Raw genomic sequence first — 27,380 nt, forward strand, 5'->3', positions numbered from 1 at the left:
GTTTCTGCTTAAAACAAGCTAAATTATCTGCCAATGGGGTGAGAAAAATAATCTTTTTGTAAGTATTGTAAGTCCCAAACAGAAATAAGATAATTCTTCTCACCCCATTTGGCAGATAATTGTGCTAGTTTTAAGCTAAAACTCACTTCATTTAGATTTTTTCCCCCAGAAAACAAGGAAAAAATTATCTGTCATTTTACTAGTAAATACATATTGATTTAATAATTTTTTGATGTTTGGACTGGACACAAGAAAAAAATACTAAATAAGAAGAGCATTTTTTGCAGTGTAAAGACAGAGGTAAAGTGATGTAATGAATGAACAGTTTATTTAATTGCATAGTAGTAAAATACTAATGTACGCTAATTAATTCCAGTTTTACCTTAAAATTTATGCAAGCAGCTGTTCTGGGTTCTCCAGCGGCCACAGATAGTGTATTTTGTCCAAAAAAATTCATATCTGATTTTTAAACGCATGTAATATCACTTTTTTAATAGCCTAATGTTTTTATTCTACAGTTGTGCAGTTTTAAGGGGACATATGGACATTTTAAAAAGTATTTGCCGAAATTAGTAATATTTATATACAGGTTTATTTAAAATAGCAACATTTTATGTAAATTTCACATTAAATATCTACATTTCTCAGTTTAATTCATGGTGAAAACATGAATGTGCATATTAGTGGAAGTTTGCTGCCATCTACTGGAAAACAAACACTTTTGCTAATTCTCAATAGTTTGTGCATGAATGCTAGATGCAATTACTTGTTATTTGTGTTTATGCTGTAATGTGGCGTAGGTGCTATTTTTGTATAGTTTAACTATCATCAGCCTTTTAAAAAAATTAAATAATAATAATATCATGAACATAATGACGGGGTAAAATGGACTGGACATCATATAAAACAACAATAAAAATAAAAAAACATCAATGCATTAAAAAAATAAAACAGAACCAGTGTTTCCGCAACTTAGACTGAAAACATGTAGTGCTAAACCTTGATACAAGGGGCACCAAGTAAAATCTTGCCTAGGGCAGCAAATTGGTCAGGGCCGGCCCTGCCCGCGCTGTCTGCGGATTTGACGTCACCACCGCTGCGAGAGCGAGCAGAAAATAAGAGCAGTTCTATTTTTTGGCCACAGGTGTCAGTCGCGAGTTTAAATTTCAGAAAAACGCATATAGCCCCTTAAATGAAGTTGTGCTTTTTGCTTTCATATTATTTGTCATTTAGTATTTTGGGAGTTCATTTGTAAGAAACATTTGTTACATCCTGATCATACTAGGGTCGTAACAGCATATGGTAAATAAATCTAAATATAATGATAGCAATACAAATGATTATAATTTTATAATAACATCAAATTAATTCACATATTCATCTTTATTATATAGTAAAACAGTATGAGAGCAAAGCTGTGTTGAATCGTCAGTTATTATTACTGGTGTTTCTATGCAATGATTTTAGACACACAAACTCACAGATCAGAATCAGTATATTTGCAGACAGATTCAGAACTCATAGTATCTTACCTGATCATTGGGCTGCCTCCTCCGGTCGCCTGTTTGAACAACAAACAAATACACAGCACTTTGGAAACTTAGGACAAAATGACAAAATGTCACATATTTTAAAGATTATTTTTACACTATAAATATATTTTTATCTTGTTACATCAGCTGTATGTTATACTCACGTTCCCCATTTGCTCGGTTCTTGTAAATTACAACAGCAGCAGCTGCAGCGATCAGCAGGACACCAACAACAGCAACAGCAACAGCAACAGCAACAGCAACAGCAACAACAGCATATATTCCTGCTAAAGCAGCTGAAAACAGACAGTCAGTCATTATAACTTAGACAGTGACTGATACTGACAACTGTACCAATACACGTGTCTGCTATTTTGACCATCAGTTGTATGACATTGATTTAACTGATAAATGACAACTTCTGGTGGGATTTAGAAGAACAGCATCTGAAAGGGAATAGGAAAACTGATCCATTTTATGTATTTTTTATGTTAATAACATTAGACTAGTTAACAGCATGTGTTTAAATTGTGTATCACTTTGATGTGCATGTACATGTGAAGGTGTTAGAGATTATCTCAATTATATTTTAATATTGAGTCCAAGTCACTTTTTCCAAAAAAGCCACAATGAAAACATTTCCTGTGTAAAATCTGTTCATAGGAAAATGAATTGAGTGATTAAATGACACTCACCAGTGACAGAAACACTGAAGCTCTTTATGATGCTGAATCTGATGTTTCTGATCAGTAGTTCATAGAGTCCAGAGTCTGTTGTGTTGATGTTTGTGATGGTCAGAGATCCAGTCTGATGATCCAGCTTCAGTCTGTCTCTGAATCTCTCTTTACACTGAACATCTGTACAGATCTGACTCTGATCTCCAGTGATTTCAGCGATGAGAGCCTCATTAAAATACCACATAATCGAATTATTTGATTTTTTTAATACACCAGGAACTAAAGTAACAGATTCTCCCTCCTTCACTGACTTTCTCTTCATTTCATCTCGTTCTGCAGGAGAAACACCTGAAACACAAACCAACAGATGATTGAAGGAAAACTAAACTACAAACTAGAACTTCAGATATGAATGCAGTTCCTCATGCTCAATCTTAACTTTCAGCCTAAAAGCAACATTTGTTGACCTCTTTTGCTAAAACACAATGTTTGGATTTCTAATGAACTAAAAAAAACAGGCATTTAAAGGCCCACTGAAATCCAAATTGACGTTTTTTAGCTTTTAGTATGACTATGTTAGCCTTAAGGTTATGAATAAGCTGGTGTGTTCCAAAACAATGACAACATTTGCACTTCCGTTAAAATGAATCACAGATTTTGATGACATCATCACAGACTTCACCTTTTTATCAAATCTTCTGTCCAATCAAATTCTCTGTAGAATCTGAAGCGTCCCGCCCCCTATATTATAAATAAACCCTGAAGCTGCAGCTGAAATCGGTCAGCTGTTCACACATTTATTTTCTACATAGTGAAAGGCACATAGCGCACTATACATATGATAGGAAACAATTCAGACAGTGTAAATATGCTTTCAGTTGAGGCGAATGAAGTTTCACGTTAGTTTCACGCGCACCGCCGCAGCGCACACACATAGTCTAGACCAGAGCCATTGACTAGAGACGAGAGCGCAGCGCGGATCATTTGCGCAAGTCGGCGCAGACAACAAAACATATCAGACCCATTTAAATGCTGCACAGAATGCTTCATTTCAAAGCGATATGGAGGAGATTATGATGAGAAACGGTTAGAGATTAGGAGGAAACTCTGGCTTTACCAGACAGAAACAGAAAGGCTCTAGTCAAACTGTGGTTGTATTAACGAAACGCTATTGGCTGTTTCAAAAAAAGGGGAGGAGCTGCAAACAGCTGGAGCCGTTTCAGGGGAAATTACGTCAACACATTGAATAATGCTGCGTTTCAAGGCACTTCAGTGGTCCTTTAAAGGTGCAGTGAGCAATTTCGGAGAAACACTGTCGATATTTGAAATCCAACCAAACAAACACACCCCTCACCTCATTGCTCCACCCCCAAAATGCTTGAACACACAATGCAAGAGTTGTAGCAACGTAGCAAATTAGCTCAAAGAGGAAATATTAATAATTAATCATCATTTGTTATTAATTATGAATATTTGTTTCTGGGGCCTGTTTCAGAAAGGAGGCTAAGTGAAAACTCTGAGTATGTTAACCCTGAAATGAGGAAAAATTTTTTGAGAGTTAAGAGATTGAAAAGAGTTTTCTGTTTCAGAATGGGGAGGTATGTCAAACCTGAGAAAACAGGGTAAGTCAAGCCAGTTTCTGAAAGAGAGGTAACTTATAACTTATAAACATTTTACTACCAGGGTAACTTACTCCGTGAACCTAACCTGGTCTGGAGCAGGTTTTCTTCGGTAAACCCAGAGTTTCTTTCAGTCTGAGGTAATTCACATTTTCTCTCTCGCTCACTCAGGGCCGTTTGTAGGCATAGGTGAACTAGGCGGTCGCCTAGGGCGCCATCAGCTGAAGGGGCGCCAATGAACGCATATCAGGGGTGTGTGTAAAGGGTGTCACGGCCTCCCTGAAATATGATTGCCGCCCCCACTGGTTCCCCTAACACTATTGGGATAGAGTAGCCTACTGTCAATCAGACGATTCCTATATTGGATCAGAGTACTGTCAATTACTTGACTGTTGCATGTAAAGTTTGCATTTGGAGCGCTCAACACCATTAGATCAATAGGCTAACCACACTCACTTTAGCTTTTCATGATATCATTATATTTTGACTCTATTAAGCTTTCTTCTCTTACTTGCACCTCCAAAAGGTGTGTGTTTTTGCGCCAATGCATTGTTAAAAGGATCAGTGTGTAATTGTCCCATATAAAACTTTAACGGCCAATTTAAAAATAGTGTAATAATGCTAATTCACAATATTAATTACATCCGTTATGAAACCGCTTTGTCGAATTTAATACATCTTTACGGGTGGTGTTGAAAGCTGAATCGATTCATTCAGTTCTAATAGTGTCGTACAGGGCATAGCGTTGCGTTATTTAAAGGGGAAGTTCAAGCGTCAATGAGAAACAAAGACCGCACTGAATCAATATTTATTCTTGTTACTTTCATGTGACTGGTCAAGCATTTATACGTAGTTTCCAAATTGTATTTGTATATATTTGTTAATAAGGATTACAGTTCCAAAATGGTATGTGTGTATGTATTTGTTAATAAGGATTAAAATTAATACCAGTACTACCATGTTGCTTTTTAAGATTTGGCTGGGGGGTGCCAATAAGGATTTCGCTTAGGGCGTCAAAATGACTAGAAACGGCCCTGCTCTCACTCTCTCTAATAACACTGCATTTAGTCTGCTATCAATGGCTCAAGCTTGTATTGAAAAATAAATAAACTCCGCTTCGCATCATGATGGCATTACCACCTCAGGTGTGTATTATTTTTTTGAATAATTCAATGGCCTGTTGTAATTTATTCCTTACATATATGTCTACTTTCGTAACAAAAAAGTTAGGCTCCGCCCACGGCTGTTCATTAGCATAAATCCCTCCCTTGAGTGAGCGGCAATGTTTATATCCTCACTAGAGCAGCTAGTGGTAACACAATAATGTCTCAGATACGTGTAAATCTGTATATATTACTAGTTACAGAGCCAGTTCAGAGCCAGAGCTAGTGCCGGTTTGGAGTTGGTTCGACTGACTAGCCTTCTAAGAACTGGTTTTCTTTCCACATGCTAGAGAGCCACCACAGAGCCAGGTCTTACGTCACTGTATACGTCTCATCTTTCTCAGCAACGCTAGCGAGGCAGCGGGAAACACAAACACAGCAGGCTTGTTCGAGATGCATCGGCGCTGCGCAGACCGATCCGCGTATGATATCAAAACACTGCATGAGAGATTCTAAAGCATAAGGATCGTGGAAAGACAAAGAACCGATTTGAAACTAGGCTCTGGCTCTGAACCATCACCAGCACTGGCTTGGTTGAAAAGGGCTATATGCTCTCAGTTTTTAACAATTACATAAATGTATCAACTAACCATTTAAAAAACTCCCACATATGTTTTGCTCTTGCTGAATAATCCGAGGCAGGAGCTGCAAAAGCACAGCCCTCCTCTGAAAAGGGGGGCAGGGAGCAACATTTGCATTTAAAGATACACACACAAAAAAAGGGGCAATTAGGGCATGATATAATAAATTATCTTTGGGGGTATTTTGTTCTGATACTTACAGACACATTATGTGGACAGCTGAGACTTACATTACATCTTGTAAAAAGAAGCATAATATAGGTCCCCTTTAACAGGTGAATAAATGTGAATTTACATTTATGTTACAGAGAAAGATCTCTGTATGTCACAGCAAAATATCACTAAACACATTATTGATGTGATTTAAATGACTTGTTTTCAAACATAGCAACTCACCTTGAACAGCAACACTGAATCTCTTTGTGATGCTGATCCTGCTGCTGATGATGATCTTTAGTCTATATTCCCCAGAGTCTGTGTTTCTGATGTTTGTGATGGTCAGAGATCCAGTATGACGATCCAGCTTCAGTCTGTCTCTGAATCTCTCAGTACCTTCATTACACTGAACATCTGTACAGATCTTACTATGATCTCCAGTGATTAGAGCTATACGAGTGTCATTAAAATACCATTTAATATTCTCTTGTTGGTTTGTTTTAACATTAGTGTTTAGAGTGACTGAATCTCCCTCCATCACAAACACTGACACTTCATCTGAACCAACACCGGAATCACCTGAAGAAGAAATCAACAGTTAATTATAAGCCAAACAAAATCACACAGCAGGAAAGTGCTGTGTGCTAACACATTGATAACACATGCAAACAAACAGCAGAAGAACATCATTGATTTACACATTCACTCATCAGAAAAACATACATTCAGGATCATGGATGATCTTATACTTAATGACTTCTTATAGTGGATCAATCTATGAGATCAAGGATGTATATATTTAATGAGTATCAAAACTATTATACTCACTAGCGACAGTAACTATGAATCTCTTTATGATGCTGAATCTGCTGTTGATGATCTGTAGTTTATAGAGTCCAGCATCTGATGTTCTGATGTTTGTGACGGTCAGAGATCCAGTATGATTGTCCAGCTTTAGCCTGTCTCTAAATCTCTCTTCACCCCCTTTACACTGCACATCTGTACAGATCTTATTCTGATCTACCGTGATTTGAGCTATTCGAATGTCATTAAAATACCATTTAATCTTTTCTTGTTGGTTTGTTTTAACACCAGTGTGTAAAGTGACTGAATCTCCCTCCATCACTGCCACTTCGCCTGTATCAAGACCGGAATCACCTGAAGAAAAAAAGAACAGTTCATTATGAGCAAAACAACATTGAACAAGTATTAACTAAGACATGATTAAAACATTGTTTTAGCTAAAGGACTTGTTTCAATACTGTGTCTTTTGCCCCGTGTGTCTGACGGGTAAAAGGCCCACCTTACCACCCCATAGGCCTAAGATTTTTTAACAAACAAACAAACCATTTTTATGATTTATTTTCACAAATCTTTTGCTCCAGCAATGTTTAATACAAATATATTACTATGCCTTACTATGCTAAGATACAATTCATTTAGATCATTTATAGTATTGTCTTTTTAATTGTGTATAGGCTACTATTAATATGGTCTTAATAAAACATTATAAATATGATGTATGTTATAGATATTATATTAACTCACAATTGATTATAATGGGAAATATACTTTACAGGAGTTAAAGTGTGACAAACTGTCTGCTAATTCTATGATATGCTGGAGCATTGAATCCATATTTGCAATATTGAACTGAGCCTTTAGCCTTTAGTCTTCTTTTTTGTGATGTTTTTGTCTACAAAGTGTGCCGACAACAGCAAATTTGGTGTTATTTAGCCCAGATCAGGTATAATAATTTGATTAGACAATTAATTATCTTCCAAGAACGTGAATAGATTGCACAAGTTGTTAGCATTATTTGAAGACCAGGAGCAAAACATTACTGACAGAAATACAAAAACAAACTACCAAGTTACTAATTCCGCGGATCAACCAATGTCTGTAATGTGGATTGTAGTTTGTAATCTAATGAGACGACATTCTGGAACTGTCGTCTCTACAGAGAGCAGGCACTACCACAGACTGTGAACGATTGCTGCGGAGCGAGCGGGAAAACACGAAATTAAAATTAGTGGATCTTTAGCGAAACAGAACGCTTTTATGGGAATCCTCTGGGGGTGAGGGAGGGAAGGGTGGCAAGAGGGGCACCTCAGTCGATGAGGGCAGAGGCAAAGCTTGGCAATATAGTGTATGTGAGGATTCATAATGTTAATAGGGGTGTGCGTCTACAATAATATTGTGATTGTTGTCTTAATGGTATGCGAGATGACATTATCCAGTATGTCACTCACTTTGCAAAAACTTAACAAAAATACATCTTGGGAGTCCAAAAGCATTCACTGGGTGATCAAGCCTATTCAAATGCAGTTTTAATGCCCCAGGAAGAAACAATTTCCTGTATGAGTTGTTGTCTTATATACATATGATTTAGTTAGGGTTAGTTCACCCAAAAATGAAAATTCTGTCATTAATTACTCACCCTGTCGTTCGACACCCGTAAGACCTCCGTTCATCTTCGGAACACAAATGAAGATATTTTTGTTGAAAGCTGATGGCTGAGAAAGGCTTCAGATAGGCCTCCATTGGCATTCAGTACATTTACACTCACAAGACCCATAAAAGGCACTTAAAACGTCGTTACAAAGTTCATCTCACCACAGTGACTCTACAATAATTTTACGATGTGACGACAATAGTTTTTGTGCATATATATATATATATATATATATATATATATATATATATATATATATAGTAACTACTGAGTTGTGAGAGCGCTGTCAGCGCGAGTTTATTTTGTTTGTATCTGAGAGTTCTGAATAAACACGAGTCTCAGTCACGCCGACCTGTCTTCCTCCTTATTCTACCAACTGTGTAACACATGTTATGTACCATTACACAGGGACGTCACTAGGATTGGAAGACTGGGGGGGCTTAGCCCCCAGGGTATTTGTAACTTTGCAAAATCTTTGCACTCCCATCTAGAGCTACACTTACGTCAACAACCAGTCAAGAAACCAAGATGTTAACAAGTAAAACGTGACAGACATATCCTCTTCTTCCATTTCTACTCTTTTAAAGAAAAGTTACTGTAATGGTAGCTTTTAGACACATCAAAGCTGCATGGGGGAATTTACTTAGGCCAGACTTTGCTCCTGATGAGTTACTATAAGCAATGACTTAAATGCTATCTGTCTGCTCATGTAAATGTATGAAAAAGTAATAGCATACTATAATTAATTCCTCTCTATATAAGATAAGTTGTCCACAGAATGTTATTTAATTACACAGAACCGCATGTATTCAACCGATTTTTGAGCTAAAATAAATCCTACAGCTAAACCTAAATTGAGCTAAACCTATACAAATACCACAGCTGTACAATTTTCACACCCTATACTAAATTTACCCTATACAATAGCCGAATGACATAACATTATTTAATATTTGAATCACAGCTTATATTGTGTTTTGACATCGACAACCCAAGTGCATTTTACCTCAAACTTGCGACTAGTTAACTTTCTAAAGTAGCAATCGCTTCTCGGGTCGACATTAACACACTGACAAACTGACAAAAAAAAAAAGACAAAAACTAAGGACATTTAATCTATCATTTTATTTTAGTTAGTTTTGCCAAACACATTACAGATTTGGTTAGTTATCGTTTTTTTTTGTAATGCCTTTTTATTTTACAGTTAATTGCAGTAGCGCTCCGGTCTGCAACGCTCTGAAGGCTGCCGCAGTTCACACCAATATGCAACGAGATGCGGTGCATCATCTTCATAGCACAACACTCTTTGTACTTCTGTCCAACTTTCGACTTTTCGGCTATTTTTTTGTAGCTGGATATATATAATTTGTTGCATCAAAATATGAATGAGGATACGGTTATTGATAAATCAAATTGTTATTGTTGTTCTTATTATCATTTAGGGGGGCTTAGGAACATTTTGGGGTAGCTTCAGCCCCCCTTAAATAGGCCTAACGACGTCCCTGCCATTACAGCTGTCGAGATAAACGAGTTACGAGTAAGTGTTGATTATAGCATTATTTTTAGATATTTTCCTATCATATGAAAAGCGTCAGTGATGCGCATTGAGCACACAGCGCAAACAAAGACACAACAGCAGTAATATACTGTAATGTAATCCAGTTTATTGTGGGGATAGCTGGCTAGCCTAGCCCGGATACCCCACGCTTACCCCCCTTCTGCTTAATCTCGCGTTCGGTTTGGTGCCTCCGCTGTGGGCGAGATGCAGTACTGGGGGTCGGTGATGTTGAAGGCCGACCGGTCAGTGCAGCCCGAGCTTCCGCATTTTTTTGATCAATATTGCACCAAAAATGCAAAAAAAAATGTAGCACATTCAAAAAAACAGCAGAAAAACATAATTGAAATACACATTCACTCATCAGACAAACATACATGAGTCTCATGGATGATCTTAATTTAAAGGGTAAGTTTGCCTAATGGTCTAATTTTCATTTTTGAGTGAACCAACCCTTTAATGAACATCATAGAACACATGAATATTACATACTATAGAGATGAACGTTACTGAAAAAACTAGTGTGCTGATAAATACGCTATTTTCCAGAAAAAAATTGGATTTCCATTGGAATTACCTATATTTAACACTTGTTGAGTTTTAATAAGTTTTACAAGCAATTTAATGAATATGCTGGCTATAAACAATGTAATAAAATGTCTAAAATACTTAAATTAAATATAACAAAAGACCTAACAAAATTGTATAAGGCAAATTATGATGAAGAACATGAAGAGAGACTTTGAGAAATGGTTTGCCCTTCCCTGTATTAGCCTTACTGTATATTGTATTAAATCCAATCCCTTCAAGTGGAAATCCTTCAGAAGCACTTCAAAAAATATGATATTAAAGCAGCACTAGGTAACTTTTGCTCTCGGGCTCCCCCTACAGTTGTGAAACAGTATTGTCCTCTACTACTGTCGTAAACTGTCATTCTACATGAGCGGATGCATCGCACGTGCATTTGTTGACATGACAACCATGATAGCCCTGAACACTGCGGGAGTTCACATGCAGGTGTTCTGCTTGCGTCGCGTGTGAAATGTCTTCATCCCAGGTACAGTGGCATATGTTTCAGCATGTCGTATGAATATAATTTCATGGGTTTTATTTTTTTCAAACGCCAAATGATCGCGATGCTCACGTTTACAAGCCAGCGTCATTATAGTAGCCTAGTCTATTGGTTCCCGTTTTACAGAATCTATATGATACTTCAATTCAATGTTTGAGTGGTAGGTAATAACCATATATCGTCAATATTATAATATCAAGCTACCCTAGATGAATCTGCAAATTTGAAAAATCGATTTGCATTATAGCTTGAGGAAAGACAAATAAACCAATATCACAGACATGTTAGGTATCCTAAAATATGATTTTGTATGTATTACGTATTTTCTTGCAAGAATGTAGCCCCTCCTCCTTCAGCTCACGCCAACGAGCAAACGCTGGCCCAATGTTGATCCTCGTCCTGCCTTTAATCCGATCACTTTCTCGTTTCCTCTTTTTGCTTTCCTCCGACAAAACCTTTGCTTTCTTATTTTTCTGTGCTGCTTCGGCCATGACTATAACATTTGGCAAACAAATGATAGTTTGGCTCACACGTCCGAATTTAAGGAAGTGGGGGTGGTGGTGGAAGTGACGTATATGCTGTAAAGCAGTCGAATTTTGTAGTTCTTTTTGTTCTCGGGTTACTACCCGAAACCCGAAGTTTAAAAGTACGATTAAAAATGATACAGACCCCGTCAGGCTATGGCAGACGTGTCATTCAACCTATTGTAAGTCGATGTATCATCACAAGAGTTTTGAAAATATATTATGAAGGTTGAAAAGTTACCTAGTGCTGCTTTAATACCTTTAAACACATTGACTTACCATTAACAACAACAGAGTAGGATCCTCCACCGCGTCTGTTTCTGCTGGAGATCAATACATCATAATCTCCAGAGTCTGATGTTCTGGTGTTTGTGATGGTCAGAGATCCAGTCTGATGATCCAGCTTCAGTCTGTCTCTGAATCTCTCATAACAATATGTACAGATCTTACTCCGATCTCCAGTGATTTCAGTAATGTTATTAAAATACCATACCATTTCTTTTTGTTTTTCCATAAGGTATTTTAAAGTGACTGAATCTCCCTCCATTACAGAAACGGACCCTCCATCTGTAGCAACGCCTGCTGAAATGACAGATTGCGAGCCAAACAACACCACTAAACTGCGTCACGTTCGTTTTCATCGTTGTCCAAAAGAGATTATACAGTAAAAAACTAGCATGAAGTTGACGTTTGATATTCGCAAATTTAGGGACCGTCTCTAAAGTTGCATACGACATTGGTATGCACATTTCAAACTTCAATAACATTTGAAGGGAATAATTTACAGTCATAATAGGGAAAAATTTACAGTCATAAATCCAACTGTACAGTGTTCATCCAGGTGTCGGCTATCATGCACATCTTTTATATTTTTGATTTATATTAAAATATACTGTCAAATCATACTTAAATATTGCTGTTTTTCACTACTGTATATTGGCTCACACATAAATATGTCATAATCTAAAGCTCAATAACATTTGAAGGGAATAATTTACAGTCATAAATCCAACTGTACAGTGTTCATCCAGGTGTGGGCTATCATGCACATCTTTTATATTTTTGATTTATATTAAAATATACTGTCAAATCATACTTAAATATTGCTGTTTTTCACTACTGTATATTGGCTCACACATAAATATGTCATAATATAAAGCTCAATAACATTTGAAGGGAATAATTTACAGTCATAAATCCAACTGTACAGTGTTCATCCAGGTGTCGGCTATCATGCACATCTTTTATATTTTTGATTTGTATTAAAATATACTGTCAAATCATACTTAAATATTGCTGTTTTTCACTACTGTATATTGGCTCACACATAAATATGTCATAATATAAAGCTCAATAACATTTGAAGGGAATAATTTACAGTCATAAATCCAACTGTACAGTGTTCATCCAGGTGTCGGCTATCATGCACATCTTTTATATTTTTGATTTATATTAAAATATACTGTCAAATCATACTTAAATATTGCTGTTTTTCACTACTGTACATTGGCTCACACATAAATATGTCATAATCTAAAGCTCAATAACATTTGAAGGGAATAATTTACAGTCATAAATCCAACTGTACAGTGTTCATCCAGGTGTGGGCTATCATGCACATCTTTTATATTTTTGATTTATATTAAAATATACTGTCAAATCATACTTAAATATTGCTGTTTTTCACTACTGTACATTGGCTCACACATAAATATGTCATAATATAAAGCTCAATAACATTTGAAGGGAATAATTTACAGTCATAAATCCAACTGTACAGTGTTCATCCAGGTGTGGGCTATCATGCACATCTTTTATATTTTTGATTTATATTAAAATATACTGTCAAATCATACTTAAATATTGCTGTTTTTCACTACTGTACATTGGCTCACACATAAATATGTCATAATATAAAGCTCAATAACATTTGAAGGGAATAATTTACAGTCATAAATCCAACTGTACAGTGTTCATCCAGGTGTCGGCTATCATGCACATCTTTTATATTTTTGATTTATATTAAAATATACTGTCAAATCATACTTAAATATTGCTGTTTTTCACTACTGTATATTGGCTCACACATAAATATGTCATAATCTAAAGCTCAATAACATTTGAAGGGAATAATTTACAGTCATAAATCCAACTGTACAGTGTTCATCCAGGTGTGGGCTATCATGCACATCTTTTATATTTTTGATTTATATTAAAATATACTGTCAAATCATACTTAAATATTGCTGTTTTTCACTACTGTATATTGGCTCACACATAAATATGTCATAATCTAAAGCTCAATAACATTTGAAGGGAATAATTTACAGTATGATTTGACAGTATATTTTAATATAAATCAAAAATATAAAAGATGTGCATGATAGCCCACACCTGGATGAACACTGTACAGTTGGATTTATGACTGTAAATTATTCCCTTCAAATGTTATTGAGCTTTATATTATGACATATTTATGTGTGAGCCAATATACAGTAGTGAAAAACAGCAATATTTAAGTATGATTTGACAGTATATTTTAATTAGGGTTGCCACCCGTCCCGTAAAATACGGAATCGTCCCGTATTTACAAGCAAAATTACGCGTTCCGTATCAAACCAATACGGGACGCGATTTGTCCCGTATTTTACACAGGTCCACACATAGTTCAATAAACACATACGGATTTTGCAGTGTGGAGAATACTGATAGCAAATATAAAGAATCAATTTCACAATAAGTAGTACAGGAGCTCATTTGTGCGTGATTGCGTTTTAGCGGCTTTGTTGCCATAGCGGCGGAGTCTCGAGAACATGCGCTGTGCCAGAGTGTGCCTGCTGTAAACTTGCGCGGTTTTTTGAAAACATGTCGAGCTCGCGTCGCGTCCACCGTTTGAAGAACGCAAGAGGATCCCCAGATATAGAACTGAATAGAAAAAAAGGTATCAATGGGTCTGTCCAGTAACTCATGATGAACCTCAGGCCAACTGCACACTTTATGAGAAGCATTTCAGTGTCTCAGACTGTCTGACTGTGGTGACAGACCGGTCTATGTGACAGACACATCCGTGCTTCTAAAGGTAGGCCTATACATTTTTTTTAATGGATAATATATTAATATAATATTCCAATACATTATCAGAGCTTGGCAGACAGAATTATTATTTTTAGACAGGTTAATTAATAGATTATAGCCTAATAAATAATCCTGTCATATAAAGTTTATGACATTTAAAAAATATTTAGATAAAAATGGGACAAATAATTACACGATAATATAGTCATAATTTCAAAATAAGTAAATTATTCAAAGAAAATAAACATTTTTAAAATTCAAAAAAGTGATTAGGCCTGGTTCAGCATGACTTCTTAAAGGGACAGTTCACTCAAAAATGAAAATTCTGTCATAATTTATTCACCCTCAAGTTGTTCCAAACATGTATACATTTCTTTATGTTGAACACATAGGAAGATTACTGTGGAAGTCAATGGTGCCCCAAAGCAGCCTGGTACAAACTTTCTTCAAAATATCTTCTTTTGTGTTCAGCAGAATAAAGAAACTCATACAGGTTTGGAACATCATGAGGCATCATAAGTGCACCAAATAAGCTAAGAGTTCTTTAGAATTAAATAAAATAATCAAATGTAAAATAATATAGCATGTGTTCTCTTGCAAGTTCACGTACTTGATCTCATGTTTTCTTATGGTTTATTATTGAGCTGTCAAGTTGTTAATGTTGAAATAATCATTTTTTTTGGGGGGGGGGGGGGGGGGGGTCGTGGGTGTCCCTTATTTTGCCACACTGAAGGTGGCAACCCTAATTTTAATATAAATCAAAAATATAAAAGATGTGCATGATAGCCCACACCTGGATGAACACTGTACAGTTGGATTTATGACTGTCAATTATTCCCTTCAAATGTTATTGAGCTTTAGATTATGACATATTTATGTGTGAGCCAATATACAGTAGTGAAAAACAGCAATATTTAAGTATGATTTGACAGTATATTTTAATATAAATCAAAAATATAAAAGATGTGCATGATAGCCGACACCTGGATGAACACTGTACAGTTGGATTTATGACTGTAAATTATTCCCTTCAAATGTTATTGAGCTTTAGATTATGACATATTTATGTGTGAGCCAATATACAGTAGTGAAAAACAGCAATATTTAAGTATGATTTGACAGTATATTTTAATATAAATCAAAAGTATAAAAGATGTGCATGATAGCCCACACCTGGATGAACACTGTACAGTTGGATTTATGACTGTAAATTATTCCCTTCAAATGTTATTGAAGTTTGAAACGTGCATACCAATGTCGTATGCAACTTTAGAGACGGTCCCTAAATTTGCGAATATCAAACGTCAAACGTCAAACCAACTTCATGCCAGTACCTAAAAATGTCTTACCGTGCAGTAAATACATGCTCAGTGAGAGGAAATTTGGGACATGCTGCATCTTCACAGTTTTTGCCTAAAATCACTGCAGCTCTCTGTGAAGTAAACGTGCTGTGCTCTCCTGTGTACCATCAATGAAACTGAAAGTAATCTGCGCAGTGCGATGACGCAATGACGTAATATTATCTGCATACAAAACAAACGTCCTTTTCAGCTTCTGTTTGTAGTGATGAGATGATCACGAATCATGAATCTCGTTTGAGAGGAACCTCGCGTCGCATGACAAAAACCACATAGATAAAGCCTATAGTCAAAGAATTTGGGAATATATGCATGACCTTATCTATGCTTTGACATGCAGTGCCAGTTTCAGAAGTTATTTCCAGTAAGAGAAACAGAACTATTATTGTTTTTTTTTCCATATAGGTCTACTGAGAACGCAAAAATTCTTGTTAAATTTAACTAGTGTTTCATCCCTCAGGCTTATGAAATAACAAATTGCATTGTGATTAATTATTCAAACATATTTAACCTTGTTATTTTTTTCTGTGTATATAATGTATGCAAACCCATGATATTTGTTTTGTTTTATCATTATGAATATTCATTGTTAATGATACAACCATGTCATTTTAAAGGAGGTCAGCTAGCAGTTGCTGTGCGAGTAAAACCTCACTTTTCTGATCTCAAGAGATGCTTTAGCGACTGACGCTAGAGGTTGCAGCCTCCTTGGTAGAGCGTTTGACTCTCATGCCGGCAGACCCGGGTTCGAGTCCTACTTGGTGCAAGCGATGTGAACAGGAGGGGTTACATAATTTTAAAATAAAAGATATGAGTGACAGGTGCACTAACAGGTCATGGCATCAGTAACTCCACAGCCCTACCTGAGCGGTTTTCCTCAGTGTTTGCAATGCCTGCACAGAGATGTCTTTCAACTGCTCGAAGATCTCACCTTTGGAGAAAACTGTTGATTTTATACTCGAAAAATGTAAGTATCACTATTAAAAATTAAGATTACCCCAGAATGAATTGCATTGCTAGCCCACCCAAACACAAATGCTGATCAATACTTAATTACTTTTTTTTTTTTACCGAAAATGATATTGTTTAACTTGTTGTCATATGACATAGCGATGCATGAATACACACTAGACAAATGCAGCCGATGTGAATACATATACATTTTCAGTTAATCAAATATTTTATTTACTGACAACAATAAGAAACATGAATAAAAGAGTAAAAGAATGAATAAAAGTAAACATCACAATAAATGAATAGAAGTCAACAACACATGAAACAAAGCTTTATTCAGACTTATTGTTCTAACAAACTATCACACATTTACAGCCGGTGAACCCATAGACCGTAAAAAAATATGGACGACACGACTCCATTGACTTCCGCTGACCATAGTCGAAGCTTTTGTAGGCCCGCTCACGGCGCTGACATCTTGGGACCGAGTCTGCGTAGTAGCGATCTCGGGACCGGAGTTGCGCAGTAGAGAACAGGAAGTAGAGGCGCGATTATCAAAAGCCCGCCCACACTCTCACAGATGCAGAACAATTCCTTATGTTGGTGTGAAATAAACAGTTATAGAAATGTAGAAATTAAAGCTAAAGCTACAATCCCCTCCCTCAAATCCCGAAAAAGTCCGTTAGTGCCTCAGTGACAACTTCACTCAGAGAAGCCGTCAATCTCAGCTGTCAATCATGACGTCACACCCCCCGTTTTTATAGCATCACATAACTCACTAAAAGTAAACTTATTTAAAAAACGAACACTTGAAATGAAATCATCGTAATAAAAACTGCCTAAAATGACAGAAACCATCTTTAGGAAACAATTATTTGAAGTGTAATTGAATTGTTTAGTGTGTCTCACTCTCCATTCAAATACATGGAGGGGTGGGGTTTAGGAGCTATACTGGGACCGGCCACCGGGGGGCGAATCGAGGCGCGGAGGCTTCAGGGCCCGTATTCACAAAGAATCTTAATGCAAAGAGTAGCTCCTAGTGACAAAATTCTAAGAAAATTCTTAGAAATGTGGGCGTTTACTCTTAAAATTAACAAAAAAATCCTAGTAAAGAAAAAAGTCATTCAGAAAGCATCTTAACCCTTAAAAGAGGTCTTAAGGTCAAATTTGTTAGGAGCACGGACGAGGACTTTTAAGAGGCTTAAGAGCTTCTTTAGCAGCGGAGAAAATGCAGAAAGACGTATGGGGAGAAGAAATGTGTTGCAGACAATGGATGACAGTGACTTAATAAGACGATAGATTAGATCGTGCAGGCATCATGTTTGTTGCATTAAACCCAACTTTCAAATAATTAAATAGACATGCCAGCAATCAGTGTAATTGGAAAGAGTGGAACAATGTTTATAATTCTAAGCCAATCAAATACCTTATAGGTAATTAACATTTGTTGAATTTACAAAAAAAAAATTAGATATTTGATCTCAATTTAAACAAAAACACATGCGATTCCCAAAAAAATAATTAATTTTTTCAAATTAAAATAAAAAAACTACATTTAAATTATTTAAACGAGCACAAATTAATTATGCTTAATTTAATCGGGCCATAATAATTTTTTTCAGTGTACATATATATAATGTGTGTGTGTGTGTGTGTGTGTGAGAGAGTGAGAGAGAACCGTAAAATAGGACAATTTGCGCTTGTAATTTCAAAGTGAAGGCTTAGAATAGACCCTATACTTAAAAGCCAATAAACTGGATTAAAATGTCCTTTTTGGACAACCAACCAATCACAGTCTTCAAAAGACTGTGTCATACGTAGCAACGGGGTCAGCCCCGCCTCTTCACTAAGATAAAAGTTTTTGTATTTTCCTTGCTCAGAGTTGCTCTTAGATCGGTCCCGAATAGCTCTTAAGCTAAGACTCCTACGTAACAGTTTTTAAGCTAAATTAGGAGTTTTCTGAGAGGACTCTTAGAATCTTTATGAATACGGGCCCTGGTTCTCACAGGAGTGCTGCAGGCTTGGGTGAACCCCACATCTGCTGCCATCTCAACACAGCTGTGCCAATTCTGCAGCTTTATTTTGATGAAGCAGTTGACCACCGTGAACACCTTCGTCTGTCTTTGCCATCCATCATATCCCTCATTGCTGCTCTTCTCAACAGGAACATCGTTGATCCAGAGGATGAGGAAGACCACAATGACGGCCCCCTGAACCCCACAACCTTGAAGCAAGAGTGGTAGAACATGTGCGGTGTAGTGTTCACATGTTAAGCAGCCACGGTCCAGTATCATACAGAACCCCTTAAGATGTCTGATCTACCAAGAGAACCATGGTCAGAAGTCTCCGTGGATTTTACTGGCCCTTTTCCTTCTGGTGACTACTTGATGGTAGTAGTTGACGATCATTCCAGAAGTGGAGATAGTCAAGTCTACTGCAGCCACTGCCGTAATTCCCAAACTCTTCTCAACTTTTGGCATACCCAGAATAATCAAAACTGATAATGGCCCACCGTTCAATACCGTTTTGCAGATTTCAGTTCCTATCTTGGTTTCAAACCTAAAATAAATATGGACGTAGTGTTCGTGACATCACCCATTGGATTCTGATGAGCAGTTTTGAAGCGCAAAGTAAGGGTCGAGCTGGCCATTGCCATCTTGTCAGCACTCTCAGATAACAGAAAATGGGCAAAAAGGCGGGACGTGGGCGGAGCTGAAGTGACGAGATGACTAACAGACAGCAGATAAATGGCTATCCATCTGTCACTCGAAGTGGCCACGCCCTTAATTATGCAGAACTTTAAGGCTTTATATAATGTAAACAAATACCCCCCTCACAGTTGTCATGAAGGGCAAAATTAGCCATATAGACCAAAACCACAATTTGTACCAGGCTGTAAACATGTTTTATTCTGCTGTAAAGTTGGGCATTTTAACATGGGGCTCAATGAGATTCTGCTCCCTTCTGGAGCCAGTCCCTAGCGGCCAGTCGATGAATTGCAGTATATGTCACTTCCATATTGGCTTCAAGAGAAACTGCGGGAGGTTGCCGCTTGTTTCAAACGCAGAAAGATAACCCTGTACTAGCCTAAAGCAAACGGAGAAGTAGGACTGTTCATAAGAATGCTTAAAAAGACAGTCATGACCACCAATGCAAACCATGGAAGCAGTGCCTGTATAGCTTCCTGAGAAATGACAGAGCAACACCACATGGAACCACCCCAAAACCACCAGCAGAACTACTGTTTGGTAGAAAGATCAACACCACATTACCTTCAAATCCACAGGACAAGCTAAAAACTGACCTCAGCGACACTGATCATGTTGCGAAGCGATGAATGAAAATATACGCAGATCGAACAGAGCGAAAGAATCCAGTATCAAGGCAGGTGATGTTGTACTCTGCCGACAACCCTTTAAAGGAAAGTTGACGACTCCATATGAAATAAAACCCTACAAAGATGACGTCGGAGGACAAGCTCCAAATTCAGACGTGTTTCAGGACAACATGCCACAAAGAACACGACACACTACCACTGACCTAAAACACTCTGACTCGTCACATACCCCCCGATACTACCTGAGACCAAATCGTAGGGCACCAAGATATCTGAGAAATGAGGCCGAAGTATCTAAACTTCTCCTCTCCAGCCATCCTACCACCTGTCCTCTCGATCCCATTCCCTCACATCTCCTTCAAGCCATCTCTCCTACTCTCCTACCAGCACTCACACACATCATCAACACATCGCTCTGCACTGGCACTTTCCCTACCACTTTCAAGCAGGCTCGGGTAACTCCACTGCTTAAGAAACCCACTTTAAACGCATCACTCATAGATAACTACAGACCTGTCTCTCTCCTGCCATTCATAGCAAAAACTCTTGAACGAGTTGTTTTCAACCAGGTTTCATCCTTCCTCTCACAGAATAACCAGCTGGACACTAACCAATCCGGTTTCAAAAGGGGCCACTCCACAGAGACTGCATTACTGTCGGTCACCGAAGCCCTGCGGATAGCTAAAGCTGAGTCCAAATCATGTGAGATGGTGGTCCAGTGGGTTAAACCATGGAACTGATATGCAGAAGGTTGCTGGTTCTATCCCAGCGGTCACCACCAGTGTGTCCTTGAGCAAGGCACTTTACTCCATGTTGCTCCAGGGGGATTGTCCCTGTAATAAGGGCACTGTAAGTCGCTTTGGATAAAAGCGTCTGCCAAATGCATAAATGTAAATCTGATTGACGAAATGTAAAATGTTGGGGGTTTTTTCCACATGGTTCTACTTAGTGGACCACAAGTATAAATTTGTTTTCTTAAATGTTCTTGTTTTCAGATTTTGACGTGTTTAAAAAAAAAAAAAAAAAAAACATAGCCTAAGGTAACTTAAAGACCTTAATCTAAGTTTGCTTTTTCCTTTTAGTTTGATTATACTAAATGTGGTCTACAGTTTAAATTTGTGCTGTAATTACATCTTCATTTTGGAAAAAGGGAGGGATGTAGTGTTCACATGTAATCCATTCCATGCTTTCTATTCAGCATCTTACTGTGACGCAAGCACGCAGGGGAATGTAGTACGATTGCATGGAAGTAAAAGGTAAACTGCATGTTTGAGAGCAGCTCTCCTGTCTCTGCGATCTTTCTTTTATCAAACAAGATGAAGACACTACATGCGGGACAATCTGGCTGCCGCTGTGTCTGCTCCAAACATCTGTGTGCCTGCTCTCCATCAGCATTTCTTGCCATATTTAAATTCATATTTTTACAATTACATGTTAATTTTTATTGTAGCTTTATCACTTTTGTGGTTTAGTGGGCTAAAGCACTGAACTGATAAGCAGAAGGTTTCTGCTTCGATCTCCGCAGCCGTCACCCCCAGTGTGTCCTTTAGCAAGGCTCTTAACCCCAGGAGCTCATTCCTGTAATAGGTGCACTGTAAGTTGCTATTGGTCTTTTTCTGGAAGCTCTCGCTGACTCTGGGCTACTGAGGATGAAGAGACAGGATCCTCAGTGCTCACACCCGTCTGCAGACATTTCAGATCGTACAAAAATACACAAACATAATACAAAAGCAGTCATTTTAACAGCACAATGCCATTTGATGCAACAAAATGATCTTCCTTTAAATTTTTGTTTCAGGTTTTCCCATTTTTCCCCACACATGCCGCCGTCACCTTGCCTTGCAGGCCCTGCTCCACCACAGAAGCTCTGAAGCACAGACATCAAGAATTAGAAAAGTACTGAAATAAAATACAACTTAAGATTTAAACCGATGTTTTATTAATTTCTGTAGTATACTCACTCAAAGCCTCTGGCAGCATTCGTTCATCAGCCGCTCTCCACCACACACACACACACACACACACACACACACACACACACACACACACACACACGTTACCTCTGAGATTTGTGTTCAATACTACATTTAAATGTTGAGGTAGTTGCTGATGTGTTAATGTTCCTCAATTTATCAACAGTACTAATGGACAAATAAAAGAGATAACTTATGTTGAGTTACTTTATGTAGATTTGTTTATTTACATTGCTGACGTTCATGTAAAGTAAGCAGTGTTGACAACAGTGAACTCTACATTATAGCACACCCACATCATTTTGATCATATTTCCATTTCATGCTGTGATGTCATCTGCAATACTTATATAAAATGTTCTTGTCAGATGTTAAATAAACATTTAGTAAGCATGTTTATCTTTAAGATGTATGTATATGGTTTATGTAAATCCACTTGGGAGGCGTGCGTGTGTTAATGGAGCTCCCCTGTTAGCAATACAGCACAATCACAACTATAATAAACAGTCTGTTGTCTTTACACCTTCAACAATTCAACAGTTAACACTAGCTCAACAAATGCCATTTTAACACATGGAACCGTGATTTTGGTTTGTAATACTCATATTTGAAAACACCTGCACTGCTCTTCTCGGCCTGACGTATCCTTTCCTGTGGCCTCATGGGAAGGCAGGGATAGAAAAGTATCCGACTATGACTGCTTCACAATCTGGGCAGAAGCAGTAGACCATCGGGGAACTTCTCACCTACTATTTTATGAATACTAAGGATTCGGGCATACTATTTGCTCGCCTACTGCTTTTTACATACTAAATAGTAGGGAAGTATGCGGTTTCGAACGCAGCCATGGATTTTTTTAATTAGTCTATATTTTATGTCCTCGTAGGGGCCTGAACCATGATGATAGTTTAACAAACTTGGGGTTACAGGATTAGTTTCGAGTTGACAAAACCAAACCAATCCAATCAGGCTTTGTTAGTGAAGCTGATCATCATGCTGTGGAACAGTGAACGAGAGAAGCAGTGCGATTCACTTCCCTCTTCTGCAGAATATTACGAGATTGAAAAACAAGAATTTAAAAGGTCCTGTTCTTCGTGATCCCATTTTTCAAACTTTAGTTAGTGTGTAATGTTGCTGTTAGAGCATTAATAATACCTGTAAAATTATAAAGCTCAAAGTTCAATGCCAAGCAAGATATTTTATTTGACAGAAGTTCCCTTTCAAAGCCTACAGCGAACGGCTGGTTAGGACTACATCCTGGTATATCCTGCTTTAATTACGTCAGTAGAGCAGTTTGTTGACTAACCTCCGCCCACAAGAATACGCGAAAAAGGGGGCGTGGTCTTGTTGCTCCCTCGTGGAGAAGAGGAAGCGTTGCGTTCGGTTCGGTTGTGTTTGTCGCCATGTCGTTCAGACGCTGTTATTTTCATCCCGGAGTCAAGTCACCTTTGTTTTGCCTTCAGGGGCTGTAGTTTGAGCGCGTTCATCTCCCCGTTATGGTAAGAGGCGTGACCTTTCCGGGCAACGTGCGCTAAGCTGCTGTCGAATCACAACACGGGAACCGCTGGCACAATCAGAACTCGTTACGTATTTCTGAAGGAGGGACTTCCTAGAACGAGGAAATTCTCAGGCCGTTTTGAGGACAGTGAAAACAGCGGTATACAGATAAGTAAATTGTGTGAAAAATACTGTTTTTTTTACACATGAAACATGAACACATGTTATATTGCACACTGTAAACACAATCAAAGCTTCAAAAAAACCACGAAAAACGGGACCTTTAAACAAATTTACACAGCCAGAAGAAGAGAGCTGTATATGAAAGAGGACAACTAAAAAAAAAAAATCTTGCTATATCAGTGCAAGTTAAAGTTGTGAAGTTAGTTTATAACGTTGATATAGAGAGATTTGAACCATAAAGCTCATATGAGGTCATTTTTATAGCTTTATCTAATGATTCTTAAGCTTATTTATATAAACTTTATAGGCTATATTTATATTCATTTAACCCAAGTGCTTAATTGATCAACTAAAACTGTACATGTGTAACGGATTACGGGTATAATAAATTACATAAATGTCTAAATAAAACAGTGATTATAGGCTTTGCTTTTAAAGATGATTGTCTTTAAAAATCATCTGCTATGTAATGGCCTTTAATTTGGAGCAGAAACTCAGGGAGTGACTCTCATCAGAGGTGTGTCACTTTGCACACAGCTGATTGGTCCAAATTCAGTTTGAATCTCTTATCCAGAACATAACCTGCTCCAGAGCAGGGGGGTCCGTTCTTCAAACCTCACTTAATACATCTGAGATGATTTGACATATCCCAGATCTTTATCGTGATAACTTATCTCTGGCTAATTTGGTTCTAATGAATTTGCGGATTGGATTCAAATATCTGGATTAAGTTGATTACTGCGCGCTCGTGTTCACTGAAGAGGGCAGATGCATCGATACTCGAAACCACGATCAGTAAAGCAGCGATTGGCTGGCGTCAAGACAACGTAATGACATTATATAATTAAAAAAGCCACCTAGCAAAACTTTACAAATTACACAAACCACCCATGAATTTCTGGACCTTTATAAGGAAACAGCCAAACCAACATAAGTTATAATAGATAAATGATTTGTTTTTTTAAAACATGATTCCCAATTATTTATATTCACTTTATAGTATTTGTACACCCTTTACATTTTTATTTCAATGTTGTACATAGCAATTAATTTAATTTTTAATTCAATTTGAAGCAGATTTGTAACGTGACAGTATTAAAGTTTCTTAAGGGTCAAGTTCTCTACGCATCTCTGCACTGCATCAAGCCATCCCATAATATCAGTCACCATTCAAATTATTTTAATGCACAGCTCAGATTAACTGTACAGCAGCATGTGTTTAAGATTGCAATAACATTATAAAGTAATTCTATCAAAAATAAATCTCTCAATAGAGTCTATAGTATTATACACATCATTTTCAAATACATTTTTATATTATTGCCCCCAATTCGGCAAAAAATTTTTTTAAAAACATTAAAAAAACCTTATAATAAAGTAGCAGTGGTTGGGACACATTTTAAGTATCAACACCGCTTAAAGTTGTAATCTTATCCCGTTTACATGAAATAAGCTGCTTGTGAGCAGGTTTGACCTGACAGACCTGTTGCTATGACAGCAAGTCCAGGATGAGCTTAGAATAACCAAACAATCCAAGATTATGCCAAATCATCAACAATTAAATCCAGCTAACAGAGTTGGCGAGGTACTAAGAACGGACCCCAGGTTAGCTGTGGAGCACAAGGTACTGTGGCGATGAACACTGCTAAAATACAAAACAATTTCATGGTCCCTAAAACCCAGGGTTGGCACAAACTAAACTGAAACATACCTGGCTAGCCACCAAAACCAGCTTCATGGTATTGGCCCCAGGAGGAGCGTCTAAGAAACAAACAATCCAAGAAGAGCGACGTACGAAGAACGGACCCCAGATCTTATGTTGACAATGCAAGAGTCCAGCATTCTGTAAAGTCTGCTCCAGCAGGAGGTTATAAAAATCACTGCAATAATGATCGAATCATTAACTCAAGCATCTGCCAAATTAAATTCAAACTGCGATGTGTTATTGTATATATATATAAAAAAAAAAAAAAAAAAAAAAACACACAGAAGATATAAACCATGTGATTTATTTGGTGAAAGTAAGACCTCAATCAATCTCTTGAGGACTCTTTCTGATGGTTAAATCAGCACTGTTAACTGCATGCATTATCCAGGGCAACACATCCGTCATCATGGCAACGGTTCTCGGCACACAATGGGATTGAGACGGTCACCAGGCTTCACTGCAGGGATACAGATACACAGCTTTAGTCGGTCCATATATCAGCATTAATCTCAGATACAGAGCACAAAACATTTAAGAAAATGCATTATAGAGGGTATACGTCGACGCCATTGTCCCGCCAGCACGAACCCTCAGTCGGACTGAGTGGCAGAAGAGCGGCTGCATTTCCTTTTAAACTAAAGGTTGGGCTCAATATAGTGTTCTTTACAACGTAGCAAAGATCATGGATATTGACATGCAGTCAGTGATCAGGTTTCCTGACATTTATGAGCCTGATAATATTTAAATCACTGTCAGTAATCAGTTTCGAGAGTGAATACAGCATGTGCAGATAAACTCTTTAAAAAAAAAAAAAGTGGTTCTATATGGCACCAAAAAATGGTTCTTAGCTCGTAATCATAGGGGAACCTTTTTTAGTGCTATATAGCACCAATTTTGGTGCTTCAGTGGTTCTTCAGGTGCTATATAGCACCATAGTCAAAGAACCGGTGAAGAACTGCTGAAGCACCAAAATTGGTGCTATATAGCACTAAAAAAGGTTCCCCTATTATTACGAGCCAAGAACCATTTTTGGTGCCATATAGAACCTTTTTTTTTTAGAGTGTATGGGTCTATGTATTGAAGCGTGTGTACGCTTGTCAAGAATGGAAACAAACGTTTTATTCAAATTCTGAAAATATAGGCCTATTCAATATTTTTTTTTATATCGCAGAGACAGCGCAAAGAGCACTCCCTTTATAATCACTAAAAGCGGTCACTCATTCAATGAACGCGATCTCACAGTTCCGTTATATTAATCTGAAGCGACGTCACAATGAATCTCTTATTTACATCATGTCTACACTTAAGAGAGGATTGGCGAGCGTGCAGAACTCAACACAGGACAAAAACTCCAGCGGTGAAAGGATTCTACCTTCATCACCTGTGATTGGCCATTGCGTTTTAGAAATCAACCAACATGTCTGTGATTGGCTACATTACTCACTGAAGTGCAAACACACTGGAAAATGTTATCATTTGACGAGCGCAAAAACTCCCATATTAAAAAAAAAAAAAATTAAAAGTTATGCTCGCATGAGGTGGTTCAGGCAATTCGAAAAAGGAAATTTTCGCAAAACTGCAATGGAAACAGTTTTTGCAATTACAGGTCACCTGGTACGGTCACGCATTGCTCTCACATAGGGCCTACATATAATTTTTCCCAAGCATGTACGAGATCGTATGTCGTTAAAACGACATACATTTTCTCCTAATAAGGAAAGTGGCGTAACTTTATAATGACGGACCCTGGTGCAACCACAAATATCATAACTAAGGGGGTTAGTAGTAACGCATGTTTTAACCCTTTCCACACATGCCAGAATGACGAAACTTAGTTGATTTACTAGCTGCCATATCAACATTTAGAGAAAAAAAAAAAATTCTGGAAGATATTACTGAACATGTATTTAATCATAGCAAAAGTAAATTTCTTACTTAAGTTCTCATCTCTGTGTTTTGTGT

General features: G+C 37.5%; 1 protein-coding gene across 1 annotated transcript in view; it reads right to left on the minus strand.

The window, feature by feature from the left end:
- The window catches only part of LOC307120153 (cell adhesion molecule CEACAM3-like), a gene marked incomplete at its 5' end in the record, with an annotated part of 36,359 nt that extends 17,158 nt beyond the window's left edge, over positions 1–19,201 (minus strand). Inside the window, 7 exons of the mRNA XM_079807040.1 lie at positions 1,533–1,561; positions 1,697–1,828; positions 2,228–2,557; positions 5,969–6,307; positions 6,557–6,886; positions 18,778–18,945; positions 19,081–19,201. Coding sequence (XP_079663166.1) covers positions 1,533–1,561; positions 1,697–1,828; positions 2,228–2,557; positions 5,969–6,307; positions 6,557–6,886; positions 18,778–18,945; positions 19,081–19,201 — 1,449 coding nt within the window. The remainder of the gene's footprint in view (positions 1–1,532; positions 1,562–1,696; positions 1,829–2,227; positions 2,558–5,968; positions 6,308–6,556; positions 6,887–18,777; positions 18,946–19,080) is intronic.
- Between the last annotated feature and the right edge of the window lie 8,179 nt (positions 19,202–27,380).

This window comes from Gobio gobio (assembly GCF_949357685.1).
Source record: "Gobio gobio genome assembly, chromosome: 24".
NCBI classification, from domain to species: Eukaryota; Metazoa; Chordata; class Actinopteri; order Cypriniformes; family Gobionidae; genus Gobio; species Gobio gobio.